The sequence below is a fragment of the Passer domesticus genome, chromosome 21, assembly GCF_036417665.1.
Source record: "Passer domesticus isolate bPasDom1 chromosome 21, bPasDom1.hap1, whole genome shotgun sequence".
Lineage (NCBI taxonomy): Eukaryota > Metazoa > Chordata > Aves > Passeriformes > Passeridae > Passer > Passer domesticus.
The window spans coordinates 7,194,869-7,221,418 of NC_087494.1; the positions used below are offsets into that span (position 1 = coordinate 7,194,869).

Sequence of the window (26,550 nt, forward strand, 5' to 3'; positions counted from 1 at the left end):
CTAAGACACGGCACTGCAGTAGGCAAGGGGCTGTGGAAGCAGCCTCTCCATGGTCCCTGAATTCACCTCACACACTGGCAGGTCCAGCACCCTTGGAAGGTTGTCCTCCTCACTGTCACTGCAGCTGATCTCTCTGTCACACACTGAGGAGCTGTGGCACTCCCTGGTGCTCCCTGACTCCGAGCTGCTGGGCTGTGCTGCTGCCACCTTCTTGTGCTGGGACTGGAGAGCTCTGCAAGGCCACCAGGAGACAAAATTAGGAAGCAGCAGGGGGGAAGCATTCCATTCCACTATTCCATTCACTCTATTTCTATTCCACTGACATGGAAGCATTCAAACCTAAAACTGAACCCTGTGTTTGGGCACTGAGAGCAGAGGGGAGAAGGCCAGAGGAATACATTGCCTTACTCAAAATACAAAGCACCAGAAAAAAAATGCTTGCAAATTATCAAATCTCAAACTCACACCCATTCAGACAAACATACACAATTCCCATAGCTTATAGAAATTTTATCTCCATCCCACTCTGCAGCTAGCTATATTATCAGCATATAAAGAGAGGTTCTTAAAAAGTCCATGTGAAATACTATATTTCTTTGTGTTTCTTTTGAAATAAAAGATCTACAACACATTTTTGAAAACCTCTACTTGGGCAATTGAAGAAAGTTTTACAACAAAGGAACTTGAAAATGTCATCAGTAGATCTACACAGTTTAGGTAGCTGTAGCATTACTTGTCCTGCCATAACCATATGCACCAAAACCATACCCAGGAATGATCCTATTCAGCTGGTATCCCTTGGCATTTATGTCAGCCTCAGCATTATCACTCGGCTGATGAATACCAAGTGGGACAAGATGTTAAGCACCACAGAGCTTAAAGGAAGACACAAACTTCAGTCTGGTACACAAAGACTTAAGAGGTTTTTTCTTCTCTTTTGTTATGTTTTGCTTTTTATCACAGCCAGTGTAGTCATGACATGGTTTAGTGCACTCGGCATTGCTGGATTAACAATAGGACTTGATGACCTTCAAGTCCTTTTCACACCTTAACAATTTCAGTGAGTCCATCATAAAACAACACTTTTTCTGTTGGTGAAAATTCCCTGCAATCAAGTTTGCTGAGAAAAATTTATTAATAACCCAAACTGATGTGCATTCCAGGTTCTTGTAAGCAACTGCCCAGCAGAGATGAGAACAGAGCCTGGTTACTTACAATGCTCTTGGCTGAGAACTCAGCAATGTTTCTGAAGCTGTGCCAGCCTGCTCTGGAAAGCAGAAATGAAAACGTTGCATTTATATGCCTCCCTCAGAGCGTATATTACCCTGTGGTCTCTCAGCACCAGATTAGAGAGTCACTTTCTTCTAGGGAGGGCTTTGCCACCAAGATTGTTCATCACTCCAGACGGGAGTTTCCTAACTCAATACTGCTTGTCCTCTGCTGAACTGCTGCCTTGAGCTCAAGGTAATGAATGGTCAGAGTTTCCTAAGCCATTCCTAAATCCATCCCTGTTCAGCAAAGCAGAGGAAATCACCCTGCTTCATCAGTAGGAATACTTGATAGTCTCTGCTACAGAGAACACACAAAATTACCTGACAGCACACAAACAACTGTGTTTACTTTGCACGTCTACTTACTCTGCTTCTGTGCTGCAGATCCATCAGGATGGGATTCCTAGAATAAAAGGACAAAGGAGCTTAGCATGGAGTTAAACAGCACATCTACTGACATCAAAACTGTGTTAATGGCACCTTATGGGCATGTGCATTTTTGAAGAAATCTTTTGAAAACACTCTAAGAGCTGCCAAAGAACTGAGCTGAATTTCTGCTGAGCAGAAAGATCTCTTGTCATTTCTCAGAAGGCCTGGCATAAATGGGCTGGGTCACCTTTGTTGCCAATGGAAGTTTGGAAGTCCCTGCTCTTGGAGGCGTCTGGAGATGGGACAGGAGAGCTGGCAGTGAGCTGCTCATTTCCTGGAAAGAGAGGGAGAGAAGCAGCTCTCAAAATGGATTTTGCCCCCACCCAGTTTGTTAATGTATGTGAAACATTAGCAAGCACAGAGATCTTCTATTTAAGAGCAGTTACCCTGAAAATTTCTTCAATTGATGGCACATCAGAGGGCTTCTTTATCTGAAACAAGAACGAGGGAAACAGCACGAGTTTGTTTGGGTTTGTTACTAATTGGCAGGAACTCAGCAATCCTTTGCTTACCAACAGCTCCATAAATGTATTGCAGATGTGTAAGAGTAAGAATGAAAAAAGCTGATCTAAAGGAGAGTTAACAACAGAGACCAGGCATGGACAGAGCTGAACCCAGCAATGTCAACTCCTCTTACTCTTCCTGCTCTGAGATGTGTGTCTTCCCTTTGCAATCTGGCAATCAGGGGGCACTGCTTCCATCTCTAAACTACTGCTCCTCCTCCTACTGCTCTTTATTACTATTACTATATTTTGAAATTATTATAATTGTTTTAGTTATTATTATTATCATTATCATCATCATCATCACTACCATATCCTTATTATCTGTAATTTTAAAATAAAGTATGTTTTTGTAATATGTCCCTTTATGAAACTGCATTTTTCCTAAGCTGTTGTTGAAGCAGTTGATCCTTGCCTGCAAAGGCACAGGCTGCATGTAAGACTTGTGCATAAAGCCTCAGTAGTTTAAAAAACCACTAAAGCAGTTCGCAATAATAATTGCCAATTCTTCTAAGACAGTTCACAAGAGACAAGAATATTTGTCATTTAGACATATAAAATCAGAGTCTTTCTTTTACTGAAGTTAACAAAAAAAACCAAACCAAAACCACCTGGGTATAATGCAGCCCCACACAAGGTACAGCTGCTGCTTGGTTTCTAACTCTCAACACTGTTTATGGTCAGGGAACTCAGGCAGGTCTCCAGGCAGGCTCCTTCTGCCAAGACTGGACTTCTGCTCAGCAGAAAGATCTCTTGTCATTTATTGGAAGCCCCGTAAAAAGTGGGCTGGGTTACCTTTGCCTGCACAGGAAATTTGGAAGTCTCTGTTCTCTCAGGTGACTGAAGGGATGGCAGGAGAGGGGGCAGGGGGCTGCACATTTCCTGCAAAGAGAGGGAGAGAAGCAGCTCTCAGGACACAGAGGGAGTTTCACCCTTCCCAGAGTCAGAGGGATCCACCTCCCCATGGATCTGTACAGGCTTTCCCATGGAGATCTGCTACTGAAGAGTACCCACCTTCAATATTCCTTCAATGGACTGCACAGCAGTGTGCACCATGGGCTGGAACAAGAAAGAGGGAAGCACTGTCAGTTTGTTTGGGGATTTTCCTCATTGATAGCAAACAAGCATGCACTCAGTCAACATTTCCTGACCAGCAGCTCTAAAAATGTCATGCAAGTCCATTCATCATGAAATGCTAGTAAGGAATAACAGTTTTGTCTGAAGGGCACTGAGGAAAAGAGACCAGGCACAGCAAGAGCTGAAACCACCAGTCACCTCCTGCAAAATCAAGATCTGGCTTCCCTGGCAGTCAGGAAACACTCTTTCCATTGCTGACTTTTTATTCATCTTATTAAGAAAGTATGTTTCTGTAGTGTTCTCCGTTTATTGAATATCACTTCCTGTAGTTGCTAGTGTAGCAGCTAAGCTCTGCCTTCAAAGGCTTAGGCTGCCTCTCCATGTGAAAGAGTTGAGCAAAAAGTTTCATTAGTTAAGAAAAACAGTAAGAAAATATAGTTTTCAGTTCCAGAGAAATTCCCAGTTCAGTTCTAGAGAAGGAGTAATATTTGTCATTCACCCAAATAATACCAGACTCGGTTTTCTGAAATAAAAAACAAAACAAAAAAACCCAACCAAACAAACCCCCAAAAACCAAACGACCTTGATGGAAATGCAACCCTTGTAAGGTGCAGTTGGTGCTTGGCTTCCAGTTCAGAACACTCTTCCTACTCAGGTAACTTGGGCTGGCTCCAGGCTGGCTCCTCCTGCCAAGATTGAGCTTTTGCTTGGCAAAGCACTTGACCATCATCACTTGGCCTCCTGCAAAGGCATCCTACTACTTCTTACACATAGCACTTGAACACAGAAAAGGGTTCAGGCTTACAGGCACAGGAGCTTTTCTGAAGGACTAAAGCAGAGACCACAAACTTCACACTAAGGCCAGCTCATGGACCAGCTCTGCAAGGTTGCTTTGATTCTGGTGAGCATTTCTGGCACAAGGAAAGCAGCCACACATGGAGCACGCACAAGATAGAGCAGACTACTCGTCTGTTTTCAGCCAGCTTCAAGGGAGAAATCTTCCTGTTTCCTGAGAATAGCAGTGACTAAGTTGTCCTCAAATTCTGCTTCTCGCCTCCAGACTTTGCAAACTGCAGAGGAACACAGCTTGACTTGCCCTTTTTATTGTTTGGTTGGGATTTTTTTGACTCTCCTTTTTCAACACACTCCACGGAAGGTGCCCCATTCCTGTTCCTTTCTGCACACTGACACTCCCTAATTCTTGGCCCTGCCATGAAGCCTCTGACACATCCCAGTCTGTCAGTGCAGGCAATACCAGGCTCCCACTGGGGCTGAGGGGCTCCTAAAGACACGAACAAGGAGGTTGGCTTTACAAACAGCTTTGTTCATGTGCTGGGAGAAGAGGTGAAACCTGGCACTGGAGCACAAGAGATACATCTGAGCCTCATTGATGCACTATTTTCAAGGCTTCTCACAGCTCCTTTGGAAAGATGCCTTCAAGAGACTGGGGTGATGTAGGAAGCGAAGGTTCTGCTTTGGGCAAGAGGAGAAAGAGCTGTTCAGTGTCTCTGTGAAGGCAAAGTGAGTCCCTGCATGGTTATCCCCTGTGGATTAAGTCATTCTGCACTGCATTCTGCTTGTCTGTTCCACCTGGAAGCCTCAAGGTTTCAGTGCTGCCAGGAAAAGAAGCCATCAAGAAGGAATTCCCAGCTGCAGGTGACATGTGCCTTAGACACTGAATGAGCCAAACTCCTGGCCTGGAGGAAATGGCTTTCCTAAGGGATGTCCAGGGATGTGCCAGGAAAAATCCTATTTGGCGTGTGGCTGTTCACTATAACTGAGGCCAAAGACTTTAATTCCAGTGGATTTCAAAGCAGGAGGAGGGAAGAACAGCAGAGTTTCTTCTGCTCTAGACCTCTTCACTGTCAGGTTCCCTGCAGGGCACGAGTCTCCCCACAGCTCTTGTTTCACCCAAAACAGCAGGGAGGGGTGACCTTTCATCCCAAGGCCCCCTTGATCAGCCTTGCCAAGATCCTTTCTCTGGCTGAATCTTTCTCCTGCATGCAGCACAGCTCACTGGATATTTCCTGAGAGCCAAGGAGCCCAGCCCTGTTGCCCAACCACCTCTGCCATGTTGAACATCCAGCACACAGGCCATAGATGCAGGGCTGCAGCCTCACTGTTTCTTCCTCCTCCTCCCTCTCCAGGCTTCAGCACTGCAGGGCTGTATGATCAAAGACAGGTTCATCTTTCTGAGGAAGTCAAAGGAAGGAAATAGGATATCAACAGGACTGAAACAAATAGAAAATGAAAGATGGGACTTTTCCCTTACAGAGCCATTGTCCAAAACAACCATGAAGAGAAACCAGTGACTCAGGGGCCAAAGTCAGAGATCCCTGCTGCAGAGGAGGATCATTCAGCATATTCACTCCAAGTTTCATCTCTCAGCTCCTAAATGGACTCCTCCTGGAGTGAAAGCTCCAGAAGGGCTAGATAATGATGCCAAAGGACAAGTGGGAACACTGCCAGGTTTAGCACTGAAGTCCAGGAAGGGTTTATAAAGGAGAAAATCTAGAAAGGAAGCAGAGGGCAAGAAATGTCTGATGCTGCTGCAGAGGTCTCAAGGGGACACCTGAAGAGTGACAGTATTTAAGGTCTCCTGTCCTGACTGCCCGCAGACAGCAGAGAAGGTGAGGCAAGGGCCTGTGGGAGCAACCTCTACATTTGATTTGCATTCACCTCAGGTGCTGGTGCTCTTGGAAGTGCAGACACTGAGGAGCTGTGGCACTCACTGGTGCTCCCTGACTCCGAGCTGCTGGGCTGTGCTGCTGCCACCCTCTTGTGCTGGGACTGGAGAGCTCTGCAAGGCCACCAGGAGACAAAATTAGGAAGCAGAAGGGGGCAAGGTTACTTACTTATTCTATTGACATGGCAGCATTCAAAACTAAAACTGAACCCTGTGTTTGGCCACTCAGAGTAGAGGGATGAAGGCCAGAGGAATACATCGCCATGCTCCAAAAATAAAGCATATATGAAAAACCACTCTGGGAATAATAAAACCTCCAACACCCACCCAGCCAGACAAGAATGTAAACAGATTTCACTGCTACACTGTGAAGCTGCATTCAGCCAACTCAAGTTGATAAAAACTACCAAAACGGCCCAGTGCCTTTCTGAAAGCCCCAACCCCCAAAAGTAACACTTCCAATAGAGGGTAACAAATTTCAGGATGGATCCTTGGTCAATACAAAACCAGAGGATCTACAGACACACTGGGGGTGAGGAGGAGAATAGAATGGAGCACCAGGGGAAATACAAGTCTGGTTCTTAGGCCAACTCCAGCATGCCTGGATTGTTCATTTCTAATGGCACCCTTCCTAAAACCCTCACAAGAATGAAACCAACTTTCAACAGCAGCCCTGAGCAGCATCAAACCAAAGGCTGCAGCTTCAAGGGAAACCAGGAAGCTCTTCCCCTCTCCCCCTCAAATGAAAAGTGGTTTGTTTGTTCTAGAGGGTAGTATGGGAACACAACTGTACCTTGGAGGAGCCACTGAAGAAGACGGCTTTTCCACAACCTGTTTTGGTCACAAAAACAGAGAGGAGAGGAGGAGGCAAGGTTAGCTGAGGGAACTCAGCCCAGTGCAACAAGTGGGGATGATTTCAAGGCATGTCTGTGTGCCTGGCGTAGGCACCACCTAAAAGCCACTTGGTCAGCAGCACTCTCAGCACTCCCACTTCTGGCTAACACTCTCAGATAATGCTTGTGCTGACAATCAAGATAAAATGGGCTTTGTACTTCCACACAAATGACATGCTTCAAGTGTTCCAGAAAAACATCACATTGCAGATCACAACTGATACACAAGTAGGAGTCCCTGAAGCATTTTCCATTCCTCTGCCTCCTCTGGCTCAAACGTGTTACAGCTCTACCCATACAGACCCTACTGAAAACAATGGAAAAGAGGCAAGAGAAGTTTGCTGCCACATTGGCCCACTCAGAAACACTCTGAGGCACAACGGCATCTGGTTCTCAGGAACGCATGGGGCTGGATGCCCTTTGTTTCCCAAATGGAAATTTGGAAGCCCAGACACGAGGCAGCAGGTCCAGAGCCTTTGGACAAGGGGAGCTCATGAAAGGCAGTCCCCAGCTTGAGGGAGGAGCAGCTCTGCCTGCCTGGCATGAGTTGTCAGTCTGGTCCTTGAACTGCTCTAGGCAGCGTTACGCTCACAGACTGAGAGGAAGGCTGATCTTACAACTCCAGCTTTTATCCCTACTTCTCCTCAGCCCAGCCCAAAACACACTTTCAGGGAGGGCAACGTCTGCTGTGTCAGCAGGAGCTGAACAATGTATTTTTTCCCCAACCATTTCTTTCATGTATGCAAAACATGAGCAAATACAGAGATCTATTATGGAAGAGACCAAACTTCAACGTTTTTGCAGTGGATGGCACATCAATGGGCTTCTTTTTCTGAAACAAGAATGAGGGAGGCAGGAGGAGTATGTTTGGCTTTTTTACTAATTGACATGGACACAGCAGCATTTGGTTACCAACAATTCTAGAAATGGCATGCAATTCCGTTCATAATCCAATGCTACTGAGGATCAAAAGGCCCTTCTGAAGGGGAATTAAGAATGGAGGCCAAGCGGAAAAGCAGCTGAAATTCCCAAAGTCATCTCTTCTGCCACTGAGGAAAAGAGGAAATCCCTTTGGAACCTGGCAGGCTGGAAATATTCTTTCCATTTGAAAACTACTGCTGCTGCTACTACTACTACTACTACTACTACTACTACTACTACTACTACTACTCCTACTACTGCTATTTATCATTACTGTGATTATGATGATGTAAGTATGTCTGTGCAGTCTTCTCCCTTTATGGAATTCTACTATTATACTATCAAGCAACAAACTTTGTCTTCAAAGGCACAGGCTGCCTCAGCATTTAAAAAGTTCTTCAAGAAGCTTCCTTAGTTAAAAGAAAAACAGCCAGAAATAATAGATCCCAATTCTTCTAAGCCATTTCTAGAGAAAGGGGAATATTTCTTATTCACCCAAACAAAAGGAGACACCTTATTCTTCTCAAGGCAACAGCAGTCTGGACAAGACAATGACTTCTGATGTTTCTGGAATGATGCCCCACAGTTTCTGCAAGTTCTGGCTGACTTTAGGCATCCACTTGTTGCCCCTGCAGGATTTGCAAATCCCCGACTACCATTCCTCACTCTCCCCTTGCTTGGCAAAGGGATGGATTTAGCAGCCAAATTTGGAGCAGTGGAGGTTCTCCAGGGGTGCCCAGAGACACACTATGGAGAGAAGTTAACTTTGAGCTACCCCAAAGAGCTGAGTCCACCCCCAGCTGATGGCAGAAGCTGGCAGGGACTCCAGCCCTCCCTCAGAAACACTTTGTCTGAGAGAAAAACACTCCTTCCCCTCCCTCACTGCACTCTCCAAGGAAGATGCAGCATCCCTGCTCCTTTCTTCACACTCCCTCAACTAGGCTTGCAAGCAGCAAGGAAAAACACTGCCCATTGCTGGGAGCCTCAGGGCTGATTGCAGCACTCTGCACTTTCAAGGGTTGGAGATCCACACTGCTGCTTCATCTTTTTGGCATGAAGCATGGCTCCTGCAGAAGGCAAGGCCCTGCAGTGCTCTACTTCTCTCAGCTGCCTCCTGTTTCCCCCATGATGTTGCCTCCAGTCCTTTGCAGCTGATCAACAGCATTTTCCAGGAAAAGCTGGCTGCAGCCTCCAGCTCTTCCTTCTCATTCCAAGGGCCAAACACAATTTGAAAACCATCTCCATGGCCATCCTACACCAACTGCCGTGCTTCAGCACTGTGGGCTCCTACATTCCATAGGGCACAGCAACATCCCAGTGCTGATGGATCAGCCTGGCAAAACCCCAAATTGCACCTGGCAACCAAGTGCCTTTGACCTCTGGGGAGGCTGAGCCATGAACCAGGCAGGGCCTGTGTGCTGCTCCCTTGGCCTTGAAGGACTGCCAACAACAGAGGACCCCAACAATTGAACTCACCTTGACAGGCTCAGGAAGGATTTCAGATTGTGGAGCTTTGGCTTCTGACCTCCCATTTGAGAGTCCTTCATTGCTGGCACCGTAGCTCTGCTCAGGCTTAGGTCTGGTGCCCAGTGATTCTGGTGAGGATTCTCTCCATATGTCCTCACATGGATTTGTCTTACTGGAGGCCGGCCTATGACTGGAGGCCTGGGAGTTGGATTGAGGCTTTTTTGGGATCCATCTGGGATTCAGAGGGGACTCATGGCTCAGGAGCACCTTGGAGTCCTCGTCACCCAGCAAGTTCTTGATGCGCCTTGACAGCTCATCTTCTTTATCTGTCTGCAGCACAAGAACAGAGAGGGGGAAATGTCAGAAACAGCCCAAGCAAGAGATCCAGCTCAGCAAGAGACATTGCTCAGCATCTTCATGGAATCTCCATGCATCCCCACAAGGGCAGTTAGGCAAGCTCAGTGCAGCAGACGGGAAGATGCCGTGTTTGCAGGAATCAGGCTCAAGGCTGCTACAGCCCATGCAGAAGGCACAGCTCTCCTCTCCCACCCCAAGCCTCCTTCCTTCTCTCCTTCCAGCCTGCACTCCACTCCCATTACCTTGTAGGGCTTGGCAAAGAGGGGAGTCTTCTCCAAGAATGGATCTTTCTCCTCTGGAGCCACCTGCCTCCTCCGCCTCTCTTGCTCCACAATACAGAGCAAGTCTCTGTTGTTCTTCCACCTTTCACACAGAGACACAGAAAAGAGACTTAACACTCCAGGCCCTGTTTATACTCCCTGCAGAAACGGGGCCTTTCCCACAAGGGCACACGGCCAGCAGCAAAGCAATGTTGAAATCCTCAGCATGATGACAGTGGACAGATCAGTTCTGTCTACTGTGTGCTGTGCCCCAGAGCCATGAGACACACAGGGGACAGCACACATCCTTCTCAGGGAATGCTACTCCTGATCCCAGCCACCAAGAAGGCTGGGAAGGGAAGGACTCTCCCCCCATTTCCTTGTGAAACACTGAAGCAGTCGCTGGGCTGATCAGCACATGAACTGGCAAAGCCACTTGCAATGATTAATGGGAGAAAGCGCCAGTCTTGTTCTCCTTCAGACCTCTCACCCCAGTCTCCCCCCTTGCGAGTCAAACAGAATATTCTGTTCTGAAGGTGTTTCAACTTTCAAGGCTTGAACTTTGCCCACTTTATTAACAACCTTGGAAATTCATTCTCGACTTCAAACATACATTTGGAAAGCTGCTTCCCTAGAAAATCACGGAACTGCATTTAAAGCCATCCTATCAGCGTAATTAGAAAGGAGTTCTCAGGAATTCAGAAAACACCAGGTCAAATCCCCCTGTTTCTCCTCAGCCACATATGTATGTACTCAATCACAGCTGAGAAAACACAAGAAAACAACAATAAAGTGTCCCAGCATGGAAAGCCAGATCCTTTAAACTGTCCCTGGCCTTTGAAAGACTGCTGCAAAATGGGGCAAACTCTGGCTCTGATATTTATGGACATCGGGGAAGGAAAAGCATGCAGGCACAGTGCATGCAGGTATCTATTTCTACTCTACTGCACAGTCTCCTCTGTACATACAATTCATAAAGTCTTCTTTGCAAATGAAATTCCCTAGTGTCCCGGGTTGCAAGGGGAGAGCTTTGTCTGCTCCAGCAGTGACACTTACTCCAATACCACAACAACAATCAGCTCCTGAAAGTTTAATCATTCCTAGAGCCGAGGCACACCTGCCTCATCTCATCCTGAGGGGCCGTCACTTACAATCAACAGGTTTTTGCACTGGATGGCATTCCTAATTCAGAGTCTATGAGTCTGCTGTCTACTGAAATGCCCAGATTTTTTAGATAAGCCTGTAGATCTCCCAGTCTCTCTCCCAGCCCTGGAGACACCTTTGCTGCCCATGTCTGGCCTGCCCTTGAAGGTGTTTGTCCAGATGCTCTTCAAACCCTTTGCAAACCTGAGCTCTGCACCCACTCAGAACCCTGCAGAGTTCCCTAAAGGTCAGGGAACACTGGAAGCTTTGGGAACTGCACCTCCAGGCTTTGCACCAACATGCCCAGCACCTGGGAGCCTTGGTGCAAGGGACTGCACAGTCCCAAGTCCTCCATCTCCAGGGGGAAAACAGTTCAGCACTGCAGATTTACAAATAGTCCTGTACTTGCTGCAGCTGCTCCTCACTTGATGTGTCACCAGGGAAACCCCAACAACCTGACTGCTCAAAGAAGCAGATGAAACTGAATGGCTGCCCTGAAACATCACCACAGTCCTCATCAGCTACAATTATGTTACACAAGAAGTAAAAATTCACACAATTCGCCCCCATCCCAAAAAAAAATGCAACTCGTGCGTTGCTACAGACTGAAACAGGAAAATACTCCTAGGCCAAAAGCATCCCCAACTGCAGAGGGGAGTGCCCTGGCTCCTGCAATAAGAGATTGGCTTCAGAAAGTTCAGCAGGGAATCTGTCCTGACCCAAGATCATATCCAGGCCTGGCTCTGTAACAGAAGCTCTTAAAATACCAATGTGCTCTGAAGCCACTCTCACTGGCAGGCAATCCTTACTTCATTTGTCCCACTCTGGAATGCTGATTCTTGCATAGCAGGGGAAATTCTTTTTCTAAACCATCACAACATTCACCACAGCACCCACGAAGCTAAGATTGCATCAAATTCATTCCTACCTATTGTCTCTCTTCTGCTTGTCTGTCGGTTCCATTAGGAAGCCTCAGTTGGAGTCAGCTTCTCTGGAAGAGAACAAACAGATATTCACCATCTGCACGGGTTCATGCCTAAAGGGGAGGTCAAGATCTCCAGGGACTTGCTGCACTCAGAGCCTGGAGTGCCCGACTGGGACTCATTCCAGTGCTCCTAAACAGAAACCAACCAAACACAAGGATGACACATAGCTGAGAATGGGAGAACCAAGAGATCCACCTTCCCCTTCCCCCAGCAGGGATGCTGCATTTCAAGTCAGCACTGAACTCCAGATTTGGCCAAGAGCACAACAAACCGGGCCACTGCTACAGGCTCCAGGAAATTTATTACCATGTTCAGAACAAATGTGCCCTAAGAACCCTGCCTGTAGACAACAAAATGGGCCCCACATGAATGGCAGCATTTGTGGGAAGAGAAAGGAAAAAATGGAGGTTAAAAAAAAGCCATAAAAAGACAGTTCTAGATGAAAAGATAACAATATTCCCTCTACAGATGCAAGAGGGAATCTTGCAATGCAAGATCTCAAAAAGCCACAAAACCAACTGAAAACATTTACATTTCAATTGATGATATACACTTGCAGCATCTCACACTCTGGAGGGAGCAGAATGATTTCTCGCTGTGGAGGAGGCTACAGGAGCATCCTGTGATGGCTTCTGAACCACCCCACTGGCACAACTGGTGTGAAACAGGAGCACACAGACACACTTGGGAGAAGAGGTGAAGCAGCTGAGCTCGAGGCCACGGCTTTAACAGCAGGGAAGGGACCAGCAGGGAACCATTCTGCAAGCCCCAGAGAGACACAGGCCACTACAGATGGGAATCCTGTCAAAGCCCCACCTCCCCATGCAGCTAGGAAGCCTGAGAATAGACACTCACGCTGAGCTCAGAGGACAGATCTGGAAGCAAACAAACACTGCATCTTTGCTGCCTCCTCACCAGCATGAAAACCAAACTGTTCTCTGGGAAACAAACTGCCTTAAAACAACAAGGTGCCCGCTTGAATGTAAAGATAAACGGAGGTGGGAGAAGTAGCAAGTGCATGCAGGGAGAAGTCATTCCAAATTTTATTCCAGCTTCTGTTGAGTGGGCCTGGCATTGACCTAACTTGTGCAGAGAGACATGCACGCCCACTTGTGAATAAACAGCATGGCCAGAGCCCTGCTCTGTCACCAGCTTATCCAGCACACAAGTGGCCAGCAGGAAAATCTAGGTTCCACTAAACAGTCAAAACGTTTTGCAAGGGCCCTTGACAGGGACAGGTTTTCAGCCACACTGGCGCCCCATGGATTTGAGGTTGCGTGGGCAGCAATAACCTGACACTATTGGCACGAGGCACAAACGCTCCTGCAAGCAAGCTGTGCTTCTGAACACAAGCTTTCCTCGCTTGTGTTCAGTGACCCTGATGGGAATTCTTACAAGCTTTTGACAGCGCTCTTTTTGGCCAGGCTCATTGCTGTGTCCCATAGCAGGACATATTTGATTGCTCTTCTTTCTGCTTTCTCCATCCAGCCACAGGCAGAGAGGTGCTCTAATGAAACAAGGAAGCTTGGAAGCTGCTTGGAAACTTAAAGCTCATGTATCCACCTGAAGAGCTTTTCCTTCAAATGTTGCTATCGCTGAACTTCACGTGATATTTTGATGGACAAAGTTTGGCGTTTTGCGTATATTGAGGCATTTGAAGGGAAAACTTGATGTACAGTCAGAGAACACACCAGATTCATAGAACCACCACGCCATAAAACCATAGAAGCATCAAATGTTGTAGGTTGGAAGGGGCCTCAGATTTCACCTTGTTCAACTCCTCTGCCGTGGGCAGGGACACCTTTCACTAGACCAGGTTTCTCAAAGACTTCTCCAACCTATCCTTGAATGATTCAAATATTCTGGTAGCCACTGTTCTTATAGAAACATGATATACAAATATAAATACAGACAAGGCCATTGTCATTATAACGGCCTTGAGTCTTCAAAGTGAAAAAAATTATCAATCAACAGCTTGGGCTTCACTTTGGCATGTGGCTGTTTCCACATGGGCTTTGCAGCCTCCCTCTGGAGTCCCCGGCTGTGACCGTTCAACTGCAAGAGCGGCCCCTGGCAGCTGCTCCCACTCCCAACGGGGCAATCCCAGGCCCCAGCTGGAGCACCTGCTGCAGGCAGTGCCCAGGAAAAGCCCAGAGTTCCCCCTGGCACCCATCTGCTGCCTCTGCCCTCAAGCCTCTCCCTCTCCGTGCTGGCACCTTTTGGCAGCACGTGGGGCAGAAGCCAGGGGCCTTTGGGCTTCCCCTGTCACCCTCCTTCCCCAGGGATTGCCTGGCTCTCCTGCTCTTCAGAGACACTTAGCATTCAAGCTGAATCTGCAGCAGCAAGCCCTCCTGCAACCTTGCCCTCTGCCCTTGCAAGGGATTTGTCCCGCTGCAAGCTGGAGGAGAATAACGCTAAATATTTGCATCCAGAAGGCCTTGAAGGCCATTTGGCTGGTCAGTGACTCTTTCCCAGCAAAGTGCTGTCAGCTGGCAGAGGCAGGAGCAAGAGCCTGGCTTTGAAGCTGTTCCTGCTGGTGCTCAGCGCTGCAATGCAGCAGAGACAGCCGCGGCTGCTGTGTTCGCCCCCTGGCAGCAGAGCGCAGAATTACCTGGCACAAGCCTGCGGGCTTGCGGGCGAGGAATGTCTCCCGAACGGCAGGAAAGGCGCTGGAACAGGCTTTCAGGCCGAGCAGCGCTCCCCGAGTGGAGCTGCGCTCGCTCCGCGCTGCTGCAGCCCGCGGGCGCTGCCCACAGGCGGCTCTGCCCTTGGCAGGGCCCGGGTGCCGGCGGAACGTGCCCGGCCCGGCCGGGCGGTGTCCCGGTGCCACGGGGGCTCAGCGGGCACGGAACCCTGCTGCAGCCTGCCCGCAGCCCCGGCTGTACTGCGGGAACCCAGGCCTGCCAGGCAGCAGCACACGGGCTCTCCCCACGGCGGGGCCAGCAGGGCCCTGTGCCACCGAGCCCCCGGGCCCTGCCGGCACCGAGGGAGCCCTCAGGGACCTGAGGTGACAAAGGCTCTCCTCACAGACAGGACACCTATTGCCAGCCTCTGTCCCACCTAACCCAATGGCTCCATGTGAACTTCTGCACTCTGTGGAAATAAAAGCACAGCTTTCATTCCACTTCACATTTCTTTTGTTTTTATTACAAAATTGTCTACTTCATCCTCTTTAAATGTACAGTTTGGTTTTAAAGGACATAAAATCCCGTGTTCATTTTCCCATGCCTCATGCTGGTGTTCAAGAGAGAATTTAGGGGTATTTCCTTCTGGCCTTGCAGCACTGGAATAAAAGGTCTCCTTGGTGTGCAAAGGAGGCTTCTAGCTGTTGCATTTCTGTGGGCAGAGGAGTGTCCTGAGGAGCTCTGGCCACTTGGCTCTTGTGAGGAGGCTCCCTTGGCTCACTGTGCTGCTGTAAGGAATTGCTGCTGATGGACCGCTCCTGCTTCTTGCCCTGCTCCTATCCATCCCCACAGGCAATTTCCCTGAGACTCTCTCATGGCACTGTGGTCTCTTCTCTGGCTGCAATCTGGGCTGTTCTTTTTTTTTTCCTTCATAACTATTTTATCCCAGCGGCATTACTGCCATCATTGATGGCCTTCATCACAGCCAGTAGTGTACCACATCTTGGTGTTATTTTTAAAGGAACTATTTCATTTCTGCTGAAGAAAAGAAAAGAGACAAATGCCCGAAACCACTCACATGAAAAATGTCTTCCTTTCTCCTGCTGCTCTCTACATTTGAACACCACTGTGAGAGTGTTTGCATCCTTTAGGATCTATCCTCGTGGATCCCTTCCAGCTCAGAATATTCTATGATTTAGGACCAATGTCCCAGTACTTGTCACTGCTGAGGGTGCATCTGGAATGGTGGGCTCAGGTTTGGGACCACACTGTGAGGCTGGGGCACGTGCAGAGATAGCACTGGAGCTGGTGAGGGGCAGCTGAGGGAGGCCGGGCGTGTTCAGCCTGGAGCAAAGGAGGCTCGGGAGGCAGCTGTGGGAGGCTGCAGCTGCTGCAAGAGGCTGCTGCTGTTCTCCCTGGCAGCCTGAGGGCAGCTGCAGCCCCCCGGCTCAGAAGGGCTGAGCAGCTTTGCCAAGAGCTCCCTGCCACATCCTCTGTGGGAATGCTCAGAGCCAGAGGATTTTGGAAAAGCTGCAAAAGGCAGGCCTCAGAGACAGCAGAACTGTGATTAGAGCTAAGTGGTAGCCCTAAGGTTTGTTAGCAGAAAAGTAATGTAAGTAGTAGAAATATAAGGACAAAGAGAACAATGGTCAGTGTATTAATGCTTGGCTAGAAGAACTCCCTAAGCTACAGAAAGGTATATTGGGCAAGAGATTAGGAAGTTCTAAGCTTAATACTGGAGCTCTGTGCATTGCATTTTAAGGCTTACAAGGAGGTATTGTATTCAAAATCAGCAAGCATTATTTTACCCAAAGGTACATGTTTTTCTAGTGGTTGGATAGATCTACTGTCAATATGCTTTTGCTTTGTGTGATTGGCCAAAAAACTTTGGAGTTGTAACACTGGGTTCTCGGTCTGCTGTCAGGGACATAATCTGCTGCAATCTTCCCATTGTCATAACCATGTAATGAGACTTATGCTGGCAAATAAACAGCTCGAGGTGTGTTCCACAGCAGTCCCATCCTGTTGGTGATTTGTACATAGACCCCCAGCCAGCAATATTCCCAAGGGGGCTGGAGGACAGGGGCTGCTGCCATCCTTTTGGGTAGAACGGGGTTCAGGGTGCCCTGGAAGAGGCTGGCGGATCCCAGGGCTCAGGAAGGCAAGCCGGGTGCCACTGGTGCCACTCAGCGTGAGGGAATTGTGCGTGGCCAAAGGGGGAAAGCTGCCAGTGGCGTCTGGCTCTGGGCAAGGCCTGTGGCCAACATGGAGCTGGGAAAGGGGCCAGGGACAGCTATCCTGGGCCTGGAGCTCTGCCAACCTGGGGCTGAGGGTGCTTGGGTGACACCAAATCTTGCCTGGCACATGGCATGTGTGAGAGACAGTCTGGAGTTCCCTTCCTTTGCCTCACAACCGTCTGTGAGAGTCTGTCCGAAACTTCCCTCATTTTTTGCCTCTCGATCGTCATGAAAGCCAAGACCACCGGGGAAAGGGAAAGATCCTGTTCTGAAAATCCAGGTCTGTCCGGTCCACCAAGCCAGATTATTGCCTACGGGTGTGTTTGCTCAACTCATGGAACACTGCACCCAAGAAGGGGTGCAGTGCACCCAAGAAGGGGCAGTGTGCTCTCCTTCGCCTGCATCACCTAGCAACGCTAGTGCTGGAATTTCTCCACCCTTCTGACTTGCCTGGACTTTCTCTCTGGAATGACCTTCCCAGAGATCACCACTAAAAGACCCTCCATTCCCCGTACATCATCCACCGTGACAGATGGACTGAGATGGGAGAGGGTTCTCCCTCAAGGACTGAGACATGCGACCCCTACATGGAAAAGCTCCCCTCTTCTTCCCAAAAGGATTGAGAGTGAAATCCCCACCGTAGGGTGAGGAAAGGTGTGCGTGGGGACCGGAGCAAGTTTTGCAAGCGACCACTGGACTGAGAAGACAATGGTTCCTGCCTACAACGTCTGCTGCTGACAACACCTGCTCCTGATGGACTACTGATGGACTCCTTGTACCCTTTATCAATAGACTATTTTGAAATGGGCCCCCTTCCCCCATTTCAAAAGGACTATAAAAGAGGTTAGAGCTGACTGATACCTTTGAGATCTCCCCTGACGTGAAGACAACTGTTGCCATGATATTTTGGACCATCTTCCATTGGTCCATGTGGATTATTTTAAATCAGTGACCAATCACAGCCACCTGTGCCAAGGCTGTGAGCAGTCACAGGATTTTTGTTATTCATTCCTATTCTATTCTTGTCTTTGTAGCCTTCTGATCTCTTCTCTCTGTTCTTTTAGTTTAGTTGTAATGTAGTATTTTAGTATAATATATAACATAATAAATCAGCCTTCTGATGAAAATGGAGTCAAGCCTTGTGTCCTCACACAAGGGGTTCTTGCCGAAACAAGAATGAAGAATGAACTAGGCATTCTGGAGTGGCTGCCAACCACAATACCCTTGAACCCAGAGGCGGAAGAGCACCGATGGAAAAGAATAAGACACCTTCTTAGTCAGTGGGAATGGCCTGAAAGGGGGGGAGTGGTGGGGCAGATTGGGTGGCCAGCTGATCCAGTTGACACCCCCTCTCTTGTGGCCATGGCAAGAGCTGGGTGGGATGGCCCTGGCAGAAGGGTCTCCTAGGATTCCCACAGATCCAGGCTCTGACCATGGCTCTGTTCCTCTCCCTTCCAGCCCTTCAAGCCCTGAGGAGAGATGACAGCCCTTCCCAGGCAAACATAGTAATTCAACAGATAGTCAGTGGGAGAGCTGCAGAACTGGCTCAGAAGAACCAGTGTTTGTAGAAGACCTGCAAATGCCATGGAAGATGAGACTGCCTTGAGACCAGAAGAGACCAGCTGGAGCTCCAGGCACAGCTCGTGATTGGCACAGCTGAGCCTGTGGGAAACTTGCATGGCTTCAGCCCTCTCCCTGCTTATAGATAGCTCCCTCCCTCCAGCCCTCAGACTCTGCCCATCCCTTCTTTTTCCCTCCATTCTCCCTCCCTGTTCATGGCTCTTTCCCTCTAGTCCTCAGATCCAGCCCTTCCCCTTTTCCCCCTCCCAGCTCATTCCTTTGCTTCCCCTGCCATTACTAAACAGTTTGGCTCCTTCACTTTGCCTGCATCCCTGTGGAGCTGCAGCAGAACAAATCCGGGGCCCTGGGACACACAGGCCCCTGCTGCCGTTCTCTGCCACACCGTGTTTTGTGCACAGACCCAGAGGAACGAGGGCAGCTCAGGCTGGCACGGTCCCTGTGCTGAAGGTGCAGTTCCACAACCCTGTGCAGGTACAGATCCTGCTGAGCACACGGAAGGCCAGCAGTGGCACAAGGAGCCCGTGTGTCAGGAGCCAAGTCGTGTCTAAGGCCCTGCCACATTTGATCCGCTGTTGTGCACGTCAGCAAGATAATGAAGAACAGACAGTGAAGGAAACCTTATGGTTGAACTGGTGGGAATGTGACCCTTGAGAGAAACAATGGATTGGTCAGTTGATGGGAAGTTAACCTGTGAAAGAGGAACAGCACACAGTGGAGCTGTGGTTGGCATGGAGGTGGTATCAGAAGCCATTGCGGCCTCATCTGATGCACTGGCCAAGCGTGAGATGACGTCCTAAGTGGAAAAACTGCAGAGGAGGAGATGTCAGGCCTGGTTCTGGTGTGGAGGGATGAAAAGGCCAAAATGCACGCCCTGTTGATGCAGGGGATGCCCTGAAGGTGGGTGGCCTGCCTGCCCCTCCCACTGCAGCACCACGCTGAGATCCCCTGAGAGCTGCCCAGTGCTCCTTGCTCCTCTCTGCTGACACGTGAGCCTTTGTCTGGTTTTGGGCTGGCCCTGGCTGTGTGAGGGGGGCTACGTGGGCACGAGACAGCCGGTCCTGTCCCGCTGGGTCCCAGCAGTGCCTGGCAGCTGTCCTGCATCCACGTCAGGATGCTGGCCAAGAGCGGTCCTGGAAGCTGAGGCACAGGTCAGGGCCCATGGTGTTCCCTCAGGATACAGCAGTCCTGAGGGGTCTCCCTCATTCAAAGAAATCTGCAGACAAATGCATTGTCCACCAAAAGCCCTTTTATTGAGCTGACGGGAGGGCAGGGGTCTGCACCCCACCAAAATGCTTCTCTGCCATGTATAAATTTCAGGGGGTTGATGTAGGAATTGTATCAAAAATACCATCCATCTTTACCCTGCTGAGGTGATTGCATAGGCAGGGGGTTAGAAATACATTCTGTCAGATTCCTGTACTTGAAGCTGATGTCCAGGCGCTGGCCAGAGCGGTCTCCATGCCCTAAAGCAGCAATTCTTCCTCATGCCTTCCCTGCCCAAGGCTCATTCCCTACTTGCCCTTCCTTCTTCTGGTAGAATGTGTCTAAAGCTTTTTTCAAGTCCCTCTCCTGTCAAGTTAGGCCCCCCAGGTTTTTCTTATGCTAACTGGTGCTAGGTACATACCTGTGTCTGTGCTAAGTACTTGTTTGCTTATGTGAATTGCTTGTGCTTGTGTCAAACAAAGGCCTTGTTTCATCCTCCCCTTCTCTTTATCCTGATGCAAATTCTTTTGCAAGATTCCCTCCACAGTCCACAGGACATATGTACTGTTATGCTGCTCTTTTAATTTTCTACCACATCCATAGGTTCATGATGGTTTAGAGGAGGGTTCATTTCTTTTTTTTAAATTAGAACTGGTTTGCTGAGGAAGCTAAAACTCGGAGGAGCTGTTGGTGATTGCAGATTTGTCCATCACAAGAAGACATCTGACTCATGATGTTCTCTTTATTTCTCTATTTTGGTGATGATTTTGGTAACTTCTTTGATACAAATCTGAGTGTCCATAAGGCTCTGTGAGATGCCTTTTTGACTTCTGCCACTAGCCATTCTATATTAGGCTGGTACAGCATTTGTTTTGGAACATCAATGTTCCTTCCAGTTCGGAATTTTGGGTGCTTCATGATACACATCGTACGCATTCTGCATAATCTCAAGAGAAGTTATTGTGTGGTGCAACTCAAGTAACATCCTTTTTTGTTTATGAATTACAAATAAGACGTTATTATCATTAGCACTTTTATTTGAATAATCTGTTGTAATAGTTGTGCAAGCAGATCTCACCCAGGCACATCCCCTTCCCACATAACATACCTGTGACTGTGCATGGGTTACTGGGCTCATTTCACAAATACAAGGGCTGCCCTCAGTGTGCAGACACCGATCCTCTCTGTCAAGCCCTGCATTTTTGCACACAAAATTCAGTGCATCCCTTGGCACACATGCTTTGATACTAAGAGTTTGCCACTTTCCAGTTTTCTTGTTGAAAATGACCCACACATTATGCTGAATGGGACTGAGAGTTACATAAATTCTTATAGCTCCAAGGGCCAAAATTGGAATTACACAGTATTTTGTTGCATTCTTAATGGTTGATGTAAAAGACTGCAGGGTTCTGTTCATTCTATGTGAAACTGACCAATTGCCACCAAGTGTGGAAGTCTTTTTCAAATTCCTTTTTGGTTTCATTTTTAGGCATGACTTATTTATTCTCATGGCAATTTCCCCAGCTCTCCTTTTTTTAAGTTTTCCTGAGATTACAGACCGTAGCCACAGCTGAGCTTGTCTACACTGAAATGCTAAAGAAATGTTACCCTGTAGTTTTCCCATAAAGCCAACGACTGCTGGAAACAATCCTGCTGTGTATTGTTGGCCAGGGTGGTTAATAGGTTAGCTGCCAGGCTGTGGGTTTGCGCAAGTGTTAGCAGGGCTGATCTGAGAGGATTTTGTGTCTGTCCAATATAAAAACTCACAGTGCTTCATTTATTAAGACTTCTTGATCAATAGAATTTCATATTCCCAGTTCAGACCCAAACCATCCCCTTAAGCCTTTTTTAGACCTATGATTTGGTGTCTGGGAACGTATCCATGTCTCCCAGACTTTTAGGCTTTGCTGTATGAATGGGTAGTATTGCTGTTTAATTTTGGATCTTTTAACCTCTATCTTTACATCCAGCTTTTTCAGAGAGTACTGTGGATCTAAAAGCAACAATTGTTCATTTGTTTTTCTTACCACAGAGTGAAAGACTATATTATTTCACATATGGGTCCCGTGCTATGCCATTGTTTGCTAATGTAAAGCTGTTTGTTTTAATTTTAAACGCCTATTGTGTGACCCGTTCTGTTTCACTCCTTGTCGAGTACCCAAGGCATGGTAACTGGTTTCTTCAGATACATTGCCTGCCTTTAGGCAAGCGTTTCAGAAACCTTACACTGGCCCCTGGTAGTGTTACACAGGACACTTACTTTACTAAAGTTCCCAGTACAAATGGCTGAGTATTCTGAGTACCTCAGCCCATAAGAGGATGTAGTTGTGCTGTCAAGATTCCATGCATATCTGGGTTGCCATCACACGGTCATGACATTGGGCATGATATACCCTAACAGGATGATTGTGCTCCCGGCTTCCCCTCCAACTTAACTGGTTACTGTTTCTGATGGCCTGGAATATGCCAAGAATGAAATTCAATTCTCAAAAGCAAATCCTCTGTGAGACCTGTTCCATGTACTAAGCATACCAGCAGGATGGTTTATTATTCTAGTGGCACAAGAGCTGCCTGCTGGAAACAATATTTGTTGGGTCGCAATCCTGGCAGGCTCAATTCCTGTATCTCTGTGTGATGATGGTCCTCCCACCCCACCTGTGCCCCACAGAAGAAGGGAACTATCTTGTGCTGGGTTATAGTCTCCCCTTTTAATTTGCATAGCACAAAAATCCTGATAGGAATCACATGAGAATGGATTCACATGCTGCTTGTTAGAAAGGTCACGGATGCACATGGTCACTGCAGTAATCTCATCTAAAAGAGGTTTGTGAGTTTCAAATTTACACGCCATAGAGGTCCTGCTTTCAGGTGGGACAAGAAAGGCCAGCATGGAGTCAGGTTTTCCTCAATCTTCAACTGCTCGGTCATTAATCCTTAATATGGCGTAAAGTGTTTTTACATTATTAATCCCTTTTAGCCAATTAGGTCCTGAATAGTTTTGAGTGCTCCATCTACCAGGATCTCACAGGCCAAGGAGATCATGATGGTAGTGACAGTCACCTACTGTGGCTTGGATTCTAATCAGAAATATCGGGAAGATGATGATGGTGTGAAGCGCATCTTGGTTTCTTCTGTTCTTTCTGAGGTCCAGTTGTGGACTCTACTTGCCTTTTGCAGAAGTCTTTTAATTCTGGAATAGTATAGCCAAGAGGTTAACGCTTCAAGCCTTAAAGGCTGTATAAGTGATTAAAAGTACTAATTAGAGTCCTTTCCATTTTGGGATAAGAGGCTTTCCCCCAGGGGATTTGACATATACCTGGTCCCCAGGCTGGATTTGTGGAGAGGAGCATCCTCTTGCTCCTCTGCTCAGAATGTGTTGATTTATTTGCTGCAGCTGTTGTGTCAGTTGCACAGCATGGTTCTGCAGATACCCCTCCCCAACTTGTACAGTATCTTCCCCTTGATAGTTATGCTTATATGGCCTTCTGTACAGTATTTCCAAGGGATTCAGATTTTCTTTTGTTCTTAGTCTCCTGGAATCCGTAATAAAGCCAAAAGTAGGGCCTGGGGCCAAGGTATGTTGGCCCCTTGTCCAGTTTTGACTATTGGTTGTTTTAGCAGATAATTCCTCTTTTCCTCTTGGCTGCTGGCCTGGGGCCAATACAGCATGTGTAGGTGCCAGTTGATTTGGAGATTATTGCAAAGTTGCTGTGCAATATTTCCTAGGAAACGTGGCCCTCGATCGGAGGAGATGTCTAAAGGCAATCTGAACCAGGCCATTATGTTGTTTAACAAAATCTTGACAACTTCTTTGGCTTTATTTGTTTGGGTTGGGAATGCCTTAGGTCATGCTGAGAAGGTATCAGTGAAAGGTAAAAGGTATTTATAGCCCCCTTTTCTTGGCAATTCAGAAAAGTCAACTTGCCAGTACTGTCCAGGATATTGTCCTTTGTCTACTGTGCCAAGGTCAACTCTAGTCCTAGTTTGTGGATTGGTTCTGAGACATTATTTCACACCCTTGGCTTACCTGCTTTCCACTAGAGTACAGGTTGCATCTTACTCTTGTCCTTCTCAAATAATTATGTAAGGCATCCCCTTCCCAGTGTATACAATTATGTTCATCCTTAATTAATTTTCACAATGCTCTTTCAGGTATAACTGTCTATCCCTGAGGAGTTGCAAAAAGAATATGTTTCCGTTCTGCTCATAAATTCCTTGCTAATTCTAGATCTTCCTGATTCTACGACATACATCATTGTCATATTCTTCCTTACCTTTGGGAATTAGTGCCCAAAACTCAGCATGGCTTTGTTCTGCTGCTCGTTTTGCAACCTGTTACCCCTTTTGGGGTCTGTTTCTCCTTTCTGATATCCTTTGCAGTGCATAACTGCAACCACTTGAGTTACTAGTACTGCCTCCAGCAATTTTAGGATTTCTTCCGAATGCTTAATTTGCTTTCCTTGAGCTGTCAATAGTCCTTTTCTTTCCAAACTGCTTCATGGCATGTATTACTCTGAAGGCATACTTGGAATCTGTTCATATATTGATCCTTTTTCATCCGGCTGGTCAGAAGGTACGGGTTCAAGTGATTATCTCTGCCTTCTGAGCTGACTTGCTCTGTGCTAATTGTATATCCTGATTTTCACTGATCTGCTCTTACAAAGCCACTCCCATCTGTGTACTGAGATTCTGCTCCTGGATTTGGGGTTTCTTTAAGATCTGAGCAGCTGGAATAAAGTGACTTCATGGTTTTGATACAGCCATGCTACAAAGGTTCCTTGTCTGTCTGGTGAGTGGCCAGGAATGCTGCTGGATTAACTAGAGAAGAGATTAGTTTGGTAATACCACATTGTTCCACCAAAATTGCCTGATGTTTAAGCAATCTGGAGGGTGAAAGCCAACACCCACCCTTTTGCTCAAGAATTGCTGCTACTGAATGTGAGATAAATACAATTATTTGTTGTCCTAGAGTGAATTCTCAGGCTTCTTGGATGTTTGAAACAAGAGCAGCAACTGCTCACAGTCAGGCTGTCCCCTACTCACTTCATCCAGTTGTTTTGAGAGTAGGCTATTGCTCTCTTCTATGGGCCAATTGTTTGGGCCGCTACAAGGACTACAATCTCTACGCCCCCTACACAACAAACAAGGGATCAGAGGGTTACAAGGAGCATAGGGCATCAGTCACTTTGCTTTCCCTGCCACTCCCGTCATCAGAAAATGGAAATGCAGGTAGAGCTACTGCACTTGGTTCCTGTCAGACTGTAAGTCTCATTCCTGTCAGAGTCACTCTGGCCTTTCTCACCATCTACTTCTTCCTTGTCCCTCACCTGCCAAGCCCCTCTGGGTGACAATGCAAATGCAGTTCCACATATTCACACTCTTTCATACAACACAAACGGGTACTTAGGGGCTTTCCCACAAACTAGAAAATTGTCTGAGCGCTTAAGGTGCTCCAAGCATCCAAAAGATATCATCCTATTGCTGGAAAAAATTCCCAGCTAGGCTGCCAGGGACCTATGTCCTCCAGAACCTCCTCAGAGTATTTTAAGTTCTCTAGACAATCAATTTCAATTTCCAATCTGCAAGACCATTGTCCTGGTTCGGGGCTTGTTTGGGACATAACCCCCAAAGGGGCTTCTCTACAAAAGCAGCTCCAATTGTCCCTCCCCCCTCCAACCGGTTCAGGAGAAAATATCTCCTTGGAGAAAAAGTGGAAAGAAACCTGTTTATTAAACAATAGAACCCAAACAATATTAAAAAATAAAATTTCTCACTACTCCAAAAAAAAAAAAAAAAGGCAAACTCAGAACAGTCCCCTCCCCGGGTTGCAGCTCGGCTCACTCAGTCTCTGATCAGTCCCTGCAGTGCTGGAAACGCCGCGGCCCAGGCCCGGCCAGGGGGCCACAGGTGGAGCTGCCGGTGCTCTTCTGGGTGTTCAGTGCAGAGCAGGCTTGAACAGGTCCAAGAAAAAGGAAAAATCACAGTCCAGGGAACTTCTTTGCCTCAGCTAGCTAAAACTAACTAAAAGAAAAAAAAAAAAAAGGGAAAAAAGGAGCTCGGTCCGGCTGTCTGTCCATCCGCAGACAACACAGTCCAGGAGCAGGAATGTGGAGGAGTGAGAGCAGTCTGAAAACAAACTGTGCGCTTCTTCCCTCCCTTCTTCACTGTCTGGAAGAGAGTCTTACAGGAGTAAAACTTATTATTCAGTATAAACAGAACAAGACGACTGGGGATAAAAGCATCATATAGTCAACCCAGGACAACCATACAACGCTGTTTCCCTCTGAGACTGTGTCTCCACTTCTTGCATTCTTAGAGATGAACCTTGGAACGCACACTCAATTTTCTGACTACTTCTACTCCAATTAATAGCATTCCATGCCCAAAGGAAAAAGGTAACAGTGTTGAGCACATTCCGTTCCTTATCTTCACATAAGCAAAGAATAAACGATGTTGCATTGACAGATTTAACACATGGACACACACATGATATTATACCAGACTTAATAAACTCTCTAAACCAGCTCCCAATCCAAATTCCAGCCACATTTAATCAATGCCATTTAGCATACCACTCCTGAACTCTGGGACTCTAACCCACCAAGGGGACGCTCGCCCCTGACCCGGGACCGTGTAGGTGGGACTCCCTGTGCCACCTGTGCAAGGCACCCATCAGACTTGAACCCACATGGTGTGAGTGAGCTCTGTAGGTGGGGGCCTCTGTGTATGAGAAACGAGTGAGTATTGCTTTATACCACGGGTAACAAAGGAACAGAGAAAAACAATGCGAGCGGTTAGTGATAAAGAGTTTTTCCATATGACATACTTCACGTCCATGTCTGTCCCAGCATGGATCCAGGGTCTGTGGAGGCACCAGTTTCTTGCCTGTGGAATGTTCTTCCTCCCCCAAGA

General features: G+C 47.6%; 1 protein-coding gene across 1 annotated transcript; it reads right to left on the minus strand.

Annotated features, from left to right (window-relative positions):
• LOC135284519 (AF4/FMR2 family member 1-like) lies at positions 1-26,475 on the minus strand. Its single transcript, XM_064396073.1, has 12 exons — positions 26,465-26,475; positions 9,847-9,967; positions 9,515-9,577; positions 6,760-6,797; positions 5,960-6,080; positions 3,218-3,262; positions 2,999-3,085; positions 2,087-2,131; positions 1,888-1,974; positions 1,638-1,674; positions 1,216-1,267; positions 1-232 (listed from the first exon to the last, which is right to left on the minus strand). The coding sequence occupies exons 1-12, from the start codon at positions 26,473-26,475 to the stop codon at positions 1-3; spliced, it is 939 nt and encodes a 312-aa protein (XP_064252143.1).
• Between the last annotated feature and the right edge of the window lie 75 nt (positions 26,476-26,550).